General features: G+C 33.8%; 1 protein-coding gene across 1 annotated transcript; it reads right to left on the bottom strand.

Annotated features, from left to right (window-relative positions):
• Nucleotides 1-2006: 2006 nt before the first annotated feature.
• Nucleotides 2007-5559, bottom strand: LOC114721726 (probable WRKY transcription factor 61). The gene is made up of 5 exons (XM_028907575.1): nucleotides 5384-5559; nucleotides 4188-4244; nucleotides 3327-3962; nucleotides 3079-3192; nucleotides 2007-2926 (listed from the first exon to the last, which is right to left on the bottom strand). The coding sequence occupies exons 1-5, from the start codon at nucleotides 5498-5500 to the stop codon at nucleotides 2156-2158; spliced, it is 1695 nt and encodes a 564-aa protein (XP_028763408.1). The 5' UTR covers nucleotides 5501-5559; the 3' UTR covers nucleotides 2007-2155.
• Nucleotides 5560-13623: the final 8064 nt, after the last annotated feature.

Raw genomic sequence — 13623 nt, 5'->3', positions numbered from 1 at the left:
TGATTGAACGTGACGATGGAATATGGTGGGAATTCCAAGATGGTGACTATGGAACGGATGGTATACAGCGAGTCTGGAGAGCTTGGTGAAGGAAGAGCTTTTTCGTCCTTTTGTGGAGGGGATGAGAGGAATATTTTAATGGGAGAAAAGAAAATTTTTTTTATCCGAAATTCAAGCCCATTAATAATTAATTGATCTAATTGATATTAGTTATTAGATTGTGCTTAAATTTTAAGAAACAATCTTGCACTATTGGATTTCCTATATGTTCTTTCTTGACCTACAAGAATTTAAGTACATTTATTAATGCAAATTATATCCAAATATAATATAATCTATATCAAAATTAAATATTAGATATGCACAAAAATTAGGCCAGAAATTGCAAAACTTTCTTAAAATAATCTTTCTAAAAATATGAGACTTTTTTCCAAAGAAATAGAAAAAATTAATTTCAAGTCAAAAATAGAAAATCACAAAATATTTATATTTTTAATTTAAAATCTCAATTTTTATGCAAAATCCAAAAATCAACCAATTGATCTAATTGTGCATAAAAATCTAATTAAACTCAAAATTATTATTTAAATCCTAAATTAATATGAGATAAAATATATAAAATATAGATTTTATCATGCCCCGTTTGTTTAGCAGCAGAAAATCTTCTTTCATTGTATGACAATCTAGACAAGAAAATATTTATGTAACCTAATAACAAATAATGACATGACAGAATGCAATTCTGTTTTTCTTCCTTTTGTGGATGACGATACCAATAAGCAAGCCCATTTGCTGGTCATTCTTGAAAAAGCTAAGGCAGAGAATGATAAAGACCTAAGAACCATTTCTGAATGACAATTGATGGGACACATTTTACCTTGATGAAGGGCAATGTTCCTTTCAAGCCAAATGGTATTTATAAGAGTAATAATACGAGGCATGATATGTCCCGGTTCTCATAAATTAGTTTTTTTTAAACAAATGTGTATTAATTTTCTTAAACTATCATTTTGAATTATCTGCATTAGAATTATCTTTTGATAAAAATCTTTTGTAATTAATAAAAATATTTTTAAAAAAATTATAAATTTAAAAGGCAAAATAAATTATGGTCCTATATTGGAAACCAAATCCAATCTTGAATTAGTTTTTATATTAGGGATGGGAGGTAGTACAAGTTATATATATATATATATATATATATAAATTTCCGACCATGTAAAAGTAAGCAATTGCCGTCCCGAAATAAAGAATCATGTCCATTTAGAAAGGAGATCGAGTTGCTAATGTTTTTCATCAGCAATTTGAAAAGAGTACGAGTTACCGACGAGTGGCATATTGCATTATGCTAGTTTCCAATTAAAAAGGGTATCCAGTATTAGGTCAGCGATACTACGCAAAAAGTCATACGAGCAGCAGAAATCAACTTGCATGGGACGCAAATAAAAAAAGGTAGTTGAGAGGGGAAGTTGACAATACTCAAAAGCATAGAACGATATAGAGAGAACCATGCTTATGGTTGGTGGGACTTGGAATATACATTTGTCAAATTATTGTTAATTGACTTCATTTATAAATGCTTTCTAACTTAAAAAGTGATTATGTAAAACCGCTGAAAAAGTCATATGTACAAGTCTGGACCGCTTAATTAGCCGGGGGCAAAAAAACAAAAAACAAAAAACAAAACAAAAACAAATTCCTTGATTGATTGCTTTGTTCTCTACGAAGATGAATATTAACATAGATATGATATATGATACTTCTTAAGTCCTTAATATAGGATCTAATTGCTGAGTTGATTTTGGTCCTAAATATAAGCTCTACTTTTCATATTTATCAATTTTTTCTAAATTAATCTTATGGATTTTTCAATCATAATCAATAGAAGAGGATGAGAGGATATTAAGAAAGATGATTATGCTATTTTAGGAAAAACATATCATGTTTTTTATAATTAACTAACTTACCTAATTTTTCAATCTAATCAAATTAGTTAAATATGTCTTACATTAATAACCGAAGGATACATGACATGGCATCCATATACTATGACAGTAAATAATATACAAAGATTAAAAATAATTGAAAAATGGTCTAAACAATTAATTGATTGTATTGATCACAATATAGCACTACTGAATCGAAATTGCGATACTCATAATGCTGGAAACAGCCCTCCCCATTTCATTTTCTGATGAGTCAAGTTTTCTCCGGCACCGGCACGATTGCCTTGGCTACTTCCACTGCCACTTCCTGTGCCAATAATTGAGCTAAGTGCCACCGCCAAAGCCGACTGAAACTTTGGGTCCGCCGCGATGGCCTTGGTCGCGGCGGCGATACCATCCGGTAGAGCAGTAGGTTGGGGAGGAGGATGAGTTGGGTTATTGCTAACACTGTTCTTTTGCACGTAAGGCAGCCTATAGATATTATCCATTGTAGACCTTCCAAGGTTCACGGAACTGAAAATGTTCCTGTTATTACTGTTATAGCTGAGAAAGCTATTATTGTTTGGGGTACTAAAGTTGAGACTTGTGGAAGAAGGATATGGTAATGATGATGATGATCTTGGAGCTAGGTTGTAGCTTGATGATGATGAGGTCATGAATCTGGAGGCAGCTGAGTTTGTGGTGAGGTCGAGAGTGATTGTTGGGTGAGAAGGCGCAAATGATGAGAGTGAAGGATTAGAGAGATATAATGGTTTTGATCTGCTGGTGGAACCATCTGGTAAGGAGAAATTCAGGCCATAGAGATCAGCTGAAGTGGCGGTTGTGGCGGCGGCGGAAGAAGACGATGAACCAGACAAAAGCATGGAAGCTGCCGCAGAAGTAGTGGAAGCCATGGCGGTGGCTGAGAGAGGAAGAGGGTGGTTATGGATTCCCTCATAAGTTGTAGCTAAAACCGACATATCCTCAGCACATCTTTGTACCTGAAATTACATGTTCATCAAGTTTCTGTTAATAACACACGTGTACAGTAACACACAATCAAAATGAATTATAAGAGATATTGAAATAACCAAGTGTTCATGTGTTATACGTACACACACACACACATGTATATGTATATATATAGACGCACCTGTTTTTTTACTGGGCACGATGGGGCAACTGTACAACGATAGTATGCCCTAGGACAAGGATTTCCCTTGGAGATTTTTTGTCCGTATTTTCTCCACTGACATCCATCGTTCATCTGTTTCCAGAAACTCAAATTCATCAAACTCGAAAGAAATTAAAATGAAGTATAAGGTCGTATTTTGAAACTTGTATGGAAGAATCTAATTAATAATGTAAAGTTGGAGGACGGAGAGAGAGAGGGATGCTTACAGTTGGAGTGTCGCATCTTGCTCTGACACAAACCCTAGCTTTCTTTGCAGGATTGTGCTGGGAAACTTCGTCTTCTGCTGAACAAGCAGTATCTCTGGTTGTTTTGAGTGCTTTGCTTGGTTGCCAACTCTCTTCTTCTTCCTTATTGGGTGTCTCTTCAGAACTATTGGTAGGGCTTGGATTAATAGTATTTGGCGAATTATTATTATTATTAGCTTCATGAGTACTTAAGCTTCCTGACTTTGATGTCTCAAATTTGCAGTCCAATCCAAGAGCCAAGTCCTCTTCTTCTTCATCCTTCAATAATAATGCTTTCGAAGCTTTGCTTTTCTGATCATGCGGCTTTCTAATTGGATTATTATTACTGGGAATATCTCTTCCAAGGCTCAGAGAAACTAGCTCATCAGATTCTTCCTCAGTTATAATAATGTCTCGACCACTGTGATCCGATGATGGTGAGCCTTTGTGATGATCAGAAGTAATGGATTGTTTGGTTCTTCCTTTTTGAACCATATCTTTGAATTGCATTTCAAGTGTTCTGTAATCCTTCAGAACTCGATCCAAACTTCGCTTCAGCCTTTGATTTTCTTCTCTCACTACACCCATTTCCGTTTTTGCACATTCTAGCTCTTCCACCTATCACCATATTATGCAATAATATAACTTCAGAAAGAGAACACGATATTTCATGCCCCAAAAAAGAAAAAGAACACAATATTTAAGAATAATAATATTACCACAGAAAAAATTGTATATGAACCTCTTCCCCCCCCCCAAGGACACACGTATATCGTTTTCTTTAGTTTTAACATATGTATAATCACTTTTACATGAACAACATTCGAATTTTTCAAAACTCACCTCTTCCTTTTTAGTTGAAGATACAATTGGTCCAGAAGAAGTATCAGCCGGTGGCACCTGAAATTAATTGAAGAGCATGAATTAACTTGAGCATCAAATCGTCACCAAAATGGATGCATTTATTTTTAGTCAATTATATATATTCATTTTCTCGATATATTATCTATTTATACATGCATACATATGGAAATGTATCACTCTTCTCTGGTATAAAACTAGAAACAAGCTAAGTATATAATTAATGAGATCTTTTTCGGTGTCTTCGTTCATAATTTCAGACATCTTATAATATATTTCCTGTTTTCCCCAGCACATCCCGCACATGCATGGTCAACTCTATATTTATGCTAACGGATAATATACACACAGTTTTTGTATCTTATTTTTCAATCAAAAGATGATAAGATGTGTCTGAAATAATAATAACAGATATATAATGTGATAGATTAATTATACAACTCAAAACCCATACAACTATAGATCATGTTTTACTTATTAGTGAAAAATAATATGTTTGTAATAACCATATATTCTTCCGGTCTTAAATATAAAATTCTTATATACACTAGTATAAGAGTCTTATATTTAGAACCGGAGGAATATATATTTGTGTGCTCGTGCCCATATATTCTGAATAGACTGCATATTAGTATTTGTTAGTGTCGGCACCTTCGAATTCCTCTATACAGTGTATCTCAGAGATTATAAAGAGATTATAAACTGTTTTAATATTTGATTTGGCTTGAAAATCAAACAAAGAACTGAAAAGTAATGGCTATGAATTATATTAACCTCTTTGTTATCTTCAGTGAACGAGACAAACCAGACAAGAACACAAGATCGATCACAAAAAAGTCATCATATATATATATATCTCAATATATAGTGCTTCTTAAATTTGTGCTGAAGACAACAATTAAATCGGAAAGAAGCTTCAAATCAGAAAGAAGCTTTATGATTTAAATCAGAAAGAAGCTTTATGATTTAAATCAGAAAGCTTGACCGAAGTAATCATACTAATCAAGCTTTGACACCAAAATCAAATCCAAAAACATCACAATGATTATTTTTAACTCAAAACATGAACGGAAAGACGATTTCGGCCAGTCTCATAAAACTGATTATGGCGGTTGAAAGATCCTCTGTGTGTGTGTGTGTGTGTGAGTGTATGTGTATATAGCAGAAAATATCTTCACCTCAATATCAATCTCTTCTTTCCGATGATGATCTTCATCGCCACCGCCACCAGATTCACTCCTCTTCTGTCCGTTGACTCTGCTTTCATGATCAGATCTTCCTAAAGGAAACTCCATAGATGCGAGAATATAGAGCTCTTTTTCTTTCTTCTCCCTGTTTTCTCTTTTACTTTCCTTCTAGGCCTCTTCAGCCGAAAGCTTAATATATAGAGGGCGGAACTTGCATGAGATATTTGACTCTTGGAAAGGGGAAATATAGCTGGGCAGAATTGGAAAGTCAAAATAAAGACAGATAAAGAAATGTCAGCCACAACTCAGAGAGCCATATCCAACTGCACAGCGAGGAAAAAGTAAACAAATATTTTTATCGTCAAGAAGAGCATAAAAAATATTACTAGTAGAAGAATTCAACTTCAACGGTCGAGACAAGATCAAGAGAGAGAGAAGTTTCGTACGATACCAAAAGCCAAAAGCATCGCCAAGTCAAACCAATTTGCCAACTCCGGTGACCGGAACCGCGCCTTTAGTGTATTTCTTCGTCCATTCTTGATGAAGTCAAGTAACATTTAACCTAGTGGGTTGCCCTATTAATTACTCTCTGTCCTCTTTTGTTACAACTTGCATGAAATATCGAACCACTACGTCTAGGCAATAAATAAGTTTGACGTACTTGATGAAAAGGTGCTTTCTCTCTCTACGTATAACGTGTGGGTCTATCTATTTATTTCAGAAAAAAAATACAAAGAATTCTCCATTGGTCCATATAAACTATTCTCTAGTTTAAATCTCTATGTTGTAAATTTGACTATTCATAAATATGATAGGTGTATAAAGTTCTTTCATTCAACGAAGGATGATTAAAAAAAAAAAATTAGATGAGAACGTCTATTTCATTGCTCGAATTTAATGTACCCCGTGAGAAGAAAAAAATCTCTGCTTTCTCAAAAATTTGGCATAACTAAATGATAATGAGTTGATGATTAATTTCACATCTGAATTGGAAAACTATTTTGATGAGTTTAATTTTATTAACTTTTATTTAGTACATTGTGTGTATGTGTATAGTATATCCTCAAGACAACTAGTGGCTTAATGACTCGGTTTTTCAATAAATGTATTCTGAATCATTTTATATACACAACTGGTTGCTAAAAATAGATAGAGAATCAAATTGAAAGTTACAGAAAATTAATTATTTTCTATGGACAAAAATAATTTAGTTTTAATTTCTTCCTACTTATGCGCGCAAGAGAAATGTAGCTGATAATCTATTCATCAATCATTTTGTTCCATATATATATACATATATATGCAGAGCTATCCATAAAGGCGAAAATTAATTTAAAACGGGAAAGAAAGCCAGTTCTTCATGAGATGGTTTCAATGAAATGAACCTTAATTGGTCTCCAAGAGATTTCAGTATAATATGTCAATCCTTGACTAGGTTTTGCCCCTTTTGGTTGAGACGAGGCAAAAAGTTTTTAAGTTTTAATTATACGTACGTTGAGTGTTTTTATAATTTTCTTGCTTAGCTTGATCCTCTCAAAGTCATATCATGCATATGTACCAAGCAGCCAGAAAAAAAAAGTCAAACGTGTTCACATATGTCGTCAGCATTGTGCATTAATTAATTAATATATCATTATTTGCCCCCCCCAAAATGAATAATAATATCAATGTTCCCATTAGAGAATGTAACATTATGTTTTGAATAATTTATGTCAACATTTCAAAGTGCAATAGAAAGCGACCGAATGGTTTGTTTGCTTATAATAATCAGAAGTAAGATTCTGACTAGTTAGCTGTGTTCTATTCAAATAATATTAATTCTTGTCCACTTGCATGCAAACATAGGTATCCCTAATTATATTCCATGGTAATCAATTTATTACTGGTAGATAAACACGCGATAATTCAGATATCTATTGGCTTCCCCATTAATTTAACGGCGGAAAATTACATATATTAAAATTTGTTATTAGGGTAATTGAGCACTACAATAAATTTAGAACCTCTTTAATTAAAAATTATATTAATTTAATATATGCATTTCGAAAGAAAAGGAATGAAAATAAACAAGAGCCATACGTATTGCTACATGATGCAATTTTGTTGAAGATTTGAATTTTTTAATGCATTCAATTTGATAATTTCATAATCGTTGATGAAGGTTTTATTATTGTACGGAATGGTTGATAATTTTTAGGTTTATTGACTTTTATTTCTGAAAAGAATAAATTAATCATAACAGCCTCCCTACGACAGGTCAAACCTCTTACATTTTCTCATTTTTAATATTCCTCTTGCGTATGTGAAAGTTAAGTTACAGCTTTTGATGCGAAGACCGTTGAATGGTAATTGATATAATTAATTAATTAATTAAAAGATGCGTGACAAAGGTAACATTGGAGTCTGCCAAAAAGGAGGGCAAAACTTAGCACTGGAGAAATGCATATCTGCATGCATGAGTCTTGAAATGTTGGGTTGAAAATTTTACGATGAATATATTGTTTTCTATAATATTGTTTTTGTTTTAGAAACGTATATTTATCAACTTGAGGCTGGCACAAATGCCCAAATTCTACTTGAAATTGTCCAAAAAGAAGTTTTATTTGACTTAATCCATATTCTCTTGTCAGCAAAACTCCCGTCCTTGTTTTTGGGTCTGGCTATCCTATAAACCTTAACTTTTGTGTTTTGTAATTTTTATGGCAGGTAGTTCCCTTTTTGTGTACATTAATTTTCTCAGCCAAGCTAAGATAAATTTTCTCCTTTCTCAAAGCAAAAGTTGTGTAAAATAATGTCAAGAGTGATATTGCTTTCAAAATAAAGAAACCATCCCCCGTATATATTAGCAGTTTAATCAAGCATCTTTCATTTGAATGCATCATGCAAGAAAATATATATTTAATTAATTAACTATAATATAGTTGCATTAATCTTTCTATTGGAGTGATCAAGGTCAATGCTACCCAGCTAATTATTCCCAAGTCTATGTCAAACTTGACACGCATATTGTCTCTATAATTACCTGCTTATAAGATTGATCGACGGTTAATTCATATTACACCAAGTTGTGTGAATTAACCAAGTTCTTAATATAAGAGTTGGGGAACTAATTTGAGGATATTAAGAAAATTAGTTAAGTGGATAATTTGTAACCAATGTGTATTAATTTTTCCAAACTAACATATTTACTCATGTGTTAAAACTACCTTTTAATTTAGTGGAAGCTTTCTTAATATGTACAATTAATAGGAATAATAATTTGGAAGACAATGTAAATTAGATTAGAATCTTATTATTGAGGAGCAAATCCAACCCATAACTATCTTTGTATTAAGTATTAGAGGTGTTACATACTTTAATTTCCTCTCAAAATAAGTGTGATGACACAAGAAGAGCAGCAACCGGGTATGGACAATGACGTGGCAAAGGAGAAAGGCAGAGAGGTGTTACGTACTTTAATTTCCTCTCAAAATAAGTGTGATGACACATGTGTAAGAGCCAGCTTAAGTTGATCAAAGGCCTGTTGAGCTTCTGTTCACGTCGTAATGTTATGCTAACCCCAACATCTATCTCTGACTCCTCTGCTCTTATCAGTAAAGGGGCGCCCTCGTCATCCTCCACGAAGGGTAAAGTCACTTGTGATCACTGTAAAAAAACGGGTCACACTCGTGAACGTTGTTGGGACATCCATGGCAAACCAACTGATTGGAAACCTCGAAAGGGTAAGCCTTGGGGCTATCAGGTATCACCAGAAACCTCCCAACCGTCTGATTCTCTTCCAGCCTTGTCAAATGAGCAAATGCATCAACTACTTATTGCTCTTAAAGGTCTCCCAGCACGGCAACCTTCCCCTGCTGCGTCGGCCTCCGTAGCTCATACAGGTACTCCTCCTTCCGCTTTTCACACCTCCTTCACATCCAACAAATGGATAGTTGACACTGGTGCTACTGACCATATGACCTCGGATGCTCGCATGTTTGTTACCTATTTTCCCTGTGTTGGTAATGATAATATCACCACTGCTAACGGTACTGGTTCTCCGATTGCTGGAAAAGGCTCGGTTACTATTTCAGATTCCCTACATCTCAATTCTGTCTTACATGTCCCTCATCTGGCTTGTGCTCCTGCGTTAGCATTACCTGACTCCGCTCATCCTTTTATATTGGAGACTGATGCATCGGGTTCTGGTGTTGGTGCCGTGTTGAGTCAAAACGGTCACCCTATTGCATATTTTTCTAAACAATTGTCGAATAGGATGCAAGCACAATCGGCTTATGTGCGCGAGTTATATGCCATCACGCAAGCAGTGGCCAAATTCCGTCATTATTTATTTGGCCACCGTTTTATTATTCGCACTGACCAAGAGAGCCTCAAGCATTTGAATGGGCAAACTATTCAGACCCCAGAACAGGAAGCTCACCTTCCAAAGCTGCTGGGATATGATTTTACAATTGAATATCGATCGGGTAAATCAAATTTGGCTGCTGATTCCTTATCTCGTGTTACGTATATGTCCATGCTACACATTTCTTCCACTTTTCTCGCTGAATTGTTACCTATGTTGGAGGCATCTTCTTATATTCAGGGCTTGGTACAGAAAGTTCAATCAGACCCTACTGCCATGGTTGGTTATGAAGTCAGTGGGTCTTTGTTGTATTGGAAAGGCCGTTTGGTCCTTCCTCCTGATTGTTCTGAAATAATACATAAGCTGTTGCTTGAATTTCACTCCTCTCCTATTGGGGGACATGCAGGGGTTTTGAGGACTTTTCATAGAGTTGCCACTCATTTTTATTGGCGTTCTATGCGTCAGGATATCAAAGATTTTGTGCGTCGTTGTGTGATTTGTCAACAGGCTAAGGCCCTCCAAACGCATCCAGCTGGGTTGCTATCCCCATTACCCATTCCCAATAATATTTGGGATGATATTGCCATGGATTTCATTACGTCACTTCCCTTAGTACATGGCCATTCTGTTATCTTTGTTGTGGTTGATCGTTTGTCTAAATATGCTCATTTTATGCCCTTAAAGGCATCATATACAGCAAAACAGGTCGCTGATGCCTTTATCCAGACTGTTGTTAAGCTTCATGGCTTCCCCAAAACTATAGTATCGGATCGGGATAAGGTTTTTCTCCCTCTGGACCTTCTCTTCTCTCTGGATATTTCATTCTCTGCATTCCTTCCCTTTTGTTATACTCTGCAGTTTCCTGTTTTTCATTATATCTGTGGCTGTACCTTCGTATTACAGATACTGTATTGCGCTATATCTTTAATAAACATTGCTCTGCATTACAGCCATTACGTTTGAGCATTACAATAAGTTGCATTATATTAAGAGGGAGAAAATTTGACTAGTGGGATAATAATATAATGTGCGACGGTGTGAATTGATATAAAGGAGAAAAAAACAAAAAAGCATGTCAGCGAATTTGGCGAAGGGATGATAAAAAACTAAAAGTCACAAGTCTCCCTCAATTAATTCATGCCCTCTCCATCAAGTTTCAACTTTCAAGTTTATTTATATAATTTTATCTTCTTTGAAGCAACACATATTAAAACCATATAGTTTACTCAAAGAATAAATTATATATAAAATAATATTTTTAAATGTTGTTATTAAAAATTACTAATATGTTTATGCGTCATACTTGGAGAACCGATAACCTTTTATAATCATGTGAGGAGCTTTCACAGCACAGTAAATAATTTTTAACATAAAAATATTGAAGTTTGGTTTTAGATAAAAAAGTATTGAGGGGTAAAGCAGATTATTCAGTCATTTTCATAAGATCTGAAGAAGAAAATGACGAGGACCGATGAATTATCCTTCAACTAGTAGAACTCTCCTCCAATCTATGATCTTAACTTCTTGAGTTCATTTGGGGAGGCCAGGATCACATGAGCAAATTATGTGATTTTACTAATAAACAATTAATTTAAACATATACACTCTTTTGATTAAAATAATTCAGGACACTTGCAAAGGTACTTCATTAATTATATGTAATTTAAGACTACTTCTTTCTTTAATGCCATTAATATCTCATCACACTCTTTTCCCATTATACAGGTTAATACAAACATAATGTTGAGAATGATGAGTTGCACCTTTTCTTTTGTTTTTCGGAACGAGACGAAACTTGTGCAGGGTCGATGTTAATTAAACCAAACAAGTGAATTGCACTGTTTATAACTTTTACAAGATACATAAATTTTAAGGTTAATACTATTTTTAATCAATGAAATTTGATATAGTTTTGGCTTTAGTCTATGAAATTTGAAATAAGTGATTGTGGTTTCTAAAATTTAACCTCAGTTTTGTCATTGAAACAGTATTTCTGGCCCCGTAACAAGTTTTCAATAACTAAAACAATTGGCTTCAAGCTTTTAGGACTAAAATTAAAATGGGATCAAATTTCAATAACTAAACATCCTAATAATTTTGCATGTGTATGTGTACGTGTATGGATCATACCATTTTGTTTAACAATATAAATAAACTAAATAGACGATAACAACACCTAGCGGTTGAAAGAGAGAAAATTGCATGAGAAGACAAATTAACATTCCTCCTTAATAGCGCAACTGGTATTATTTACTATTCTTTTTTATCCTTTTGGATCAACAATTAAGCATAAAATAAAATCAATTAGGTCAGCGTTAACGTTTATTATATCATCATATATTCATATATGTACATGGAAGTTACTTGTAAAGGTTTATGACTATATACTTAATAACGAATAGTCAAAACGTACGCATGCATAGCTATCTACCAGACCACTTGGTTATTTATTACTTATTTTAAAAGATAATCCAACGTCTCAAGAGACTTCGTTTTTTTTTTCCCCTTAAGGTTAGAGGGATAGCCCTACAAGACATATAATGATTTATTAATTACAAAACTGTCATAAATTAATATAATTTACTGCCAAATCAAAATTGCATCACATTATATATGCGTGTTGAGGAAGAACGGTTATTTGGTGGGGTTGTTGGATTAATTTTATTGAACTAAGTCAGCCATTCCAGTTATTATTGTTTCAATTAGTTTTGGTTTAGTTTACACGATAAATTTTCTCGGGCCATTATTTTGCCATAAATTTCTGGATAAATTAGGGAGATGGTTGCTTTCCTATTTGTAGTTTGCATCACCTTTTATAATTTATAGGTCCATATAGATTCCAAATTTTAAAATTCATCCCTTAATTTATATGGTTATACAAAGCTAATTCTTATAGTATAACTTGTTCTTCATCTACCCCTTAAGTTAACGCCTGTCAAATTCAAAATTCATAAAAAGAAAACTTATAGATCTTTTGTAAGTATATAGAGTTCTATTTTTTTTGGGTTAATAAAAGTGAGACTAAGCAATAAATTTAAGATACTAAATGTGGATTTAGTATCTAGAATACTTATATGGACCTTTAACGCCTGTCAACTTCAAAATTCATAAAAAGAAAACTTATATAGAGTTTTTTTTCCCGCCTAGGCACCACTACCTTTTTAATAGAGGTGATCTAGTTTGAGGTCTTGGCAAATATTAAATGTCAATACCTCTCTTAATAAGAATTCAAATCTTGGTTCACCACATTGTGAGGGACTAGTCCATTCTTCTAAACTCAACCTCTACTGGTGGCTTTACTCAAATTAACTGAATGTAACTTGTTAGCTTTTTTTATTTCACACAAAAATATGTAATATAATGGGCCATTAGAGGGGATTTAATGGGCCTCTCTTTTTCGAGATTATCTAGTGATTAAGAGCCTCAATCCAGCTTAAGTTCAAATTCTCGCTGACAAAAGTATTCATATTTAAAAATGTTTTTAATAAGATGATATCTATGCTTAATGCTTTAAGGGGAAAAAAAAGCCTTAGCCCAGGCCCGTTTGGACCTTTTGTGGAAAAAAATATTAATTGAAGAAAAATTAGAAAAGAAAATAGAGTTAATCATGGACACATCAAGTCCCCACCAATTGCGCAACAAGTCACAGAATCCATGATAATTTTTTTTTATTAGAAAAAGACAAAAAATGTTTGTAATGTTTGGGCCTTGGGCCCTGTTTGAAAAATAAGAATAATAACAAAAAAAAAACCTCAGAAAAGGACAAAAATGTGAGGGGAGGCATTGGTCTATCCTCATGAGTCAGCTCTACGTGGTCCATGTGAGTCTATCAACCTTATTATGTTGGGATTATCAAAATAGGAATCTATCATTCAAAGCCGTTTTG

This window comes from Neltuma alba, unplaced genomic scaffold (assembly GCF_004799145.2).
Source record: "Neltuma alba isolate B1F8T4 unplaced genomic scaffold, ASM479914v2 tig00012062_pilon, whole genome shotgun sequence".
In the NCBI taxonomy this organism is placed as follows: domain Eukaryota; kingdom Viridiplantae; phylum Streptophyta; class Magnoliopsida; order Fabales; family Fabaceae; genus Neltuma; species Neltuma alba.
The sequence above is the reverse complement of the archived record's forward strand: the minus strand, read 5'-3'. Positions and strand labels throughout refer to the sequence as shown.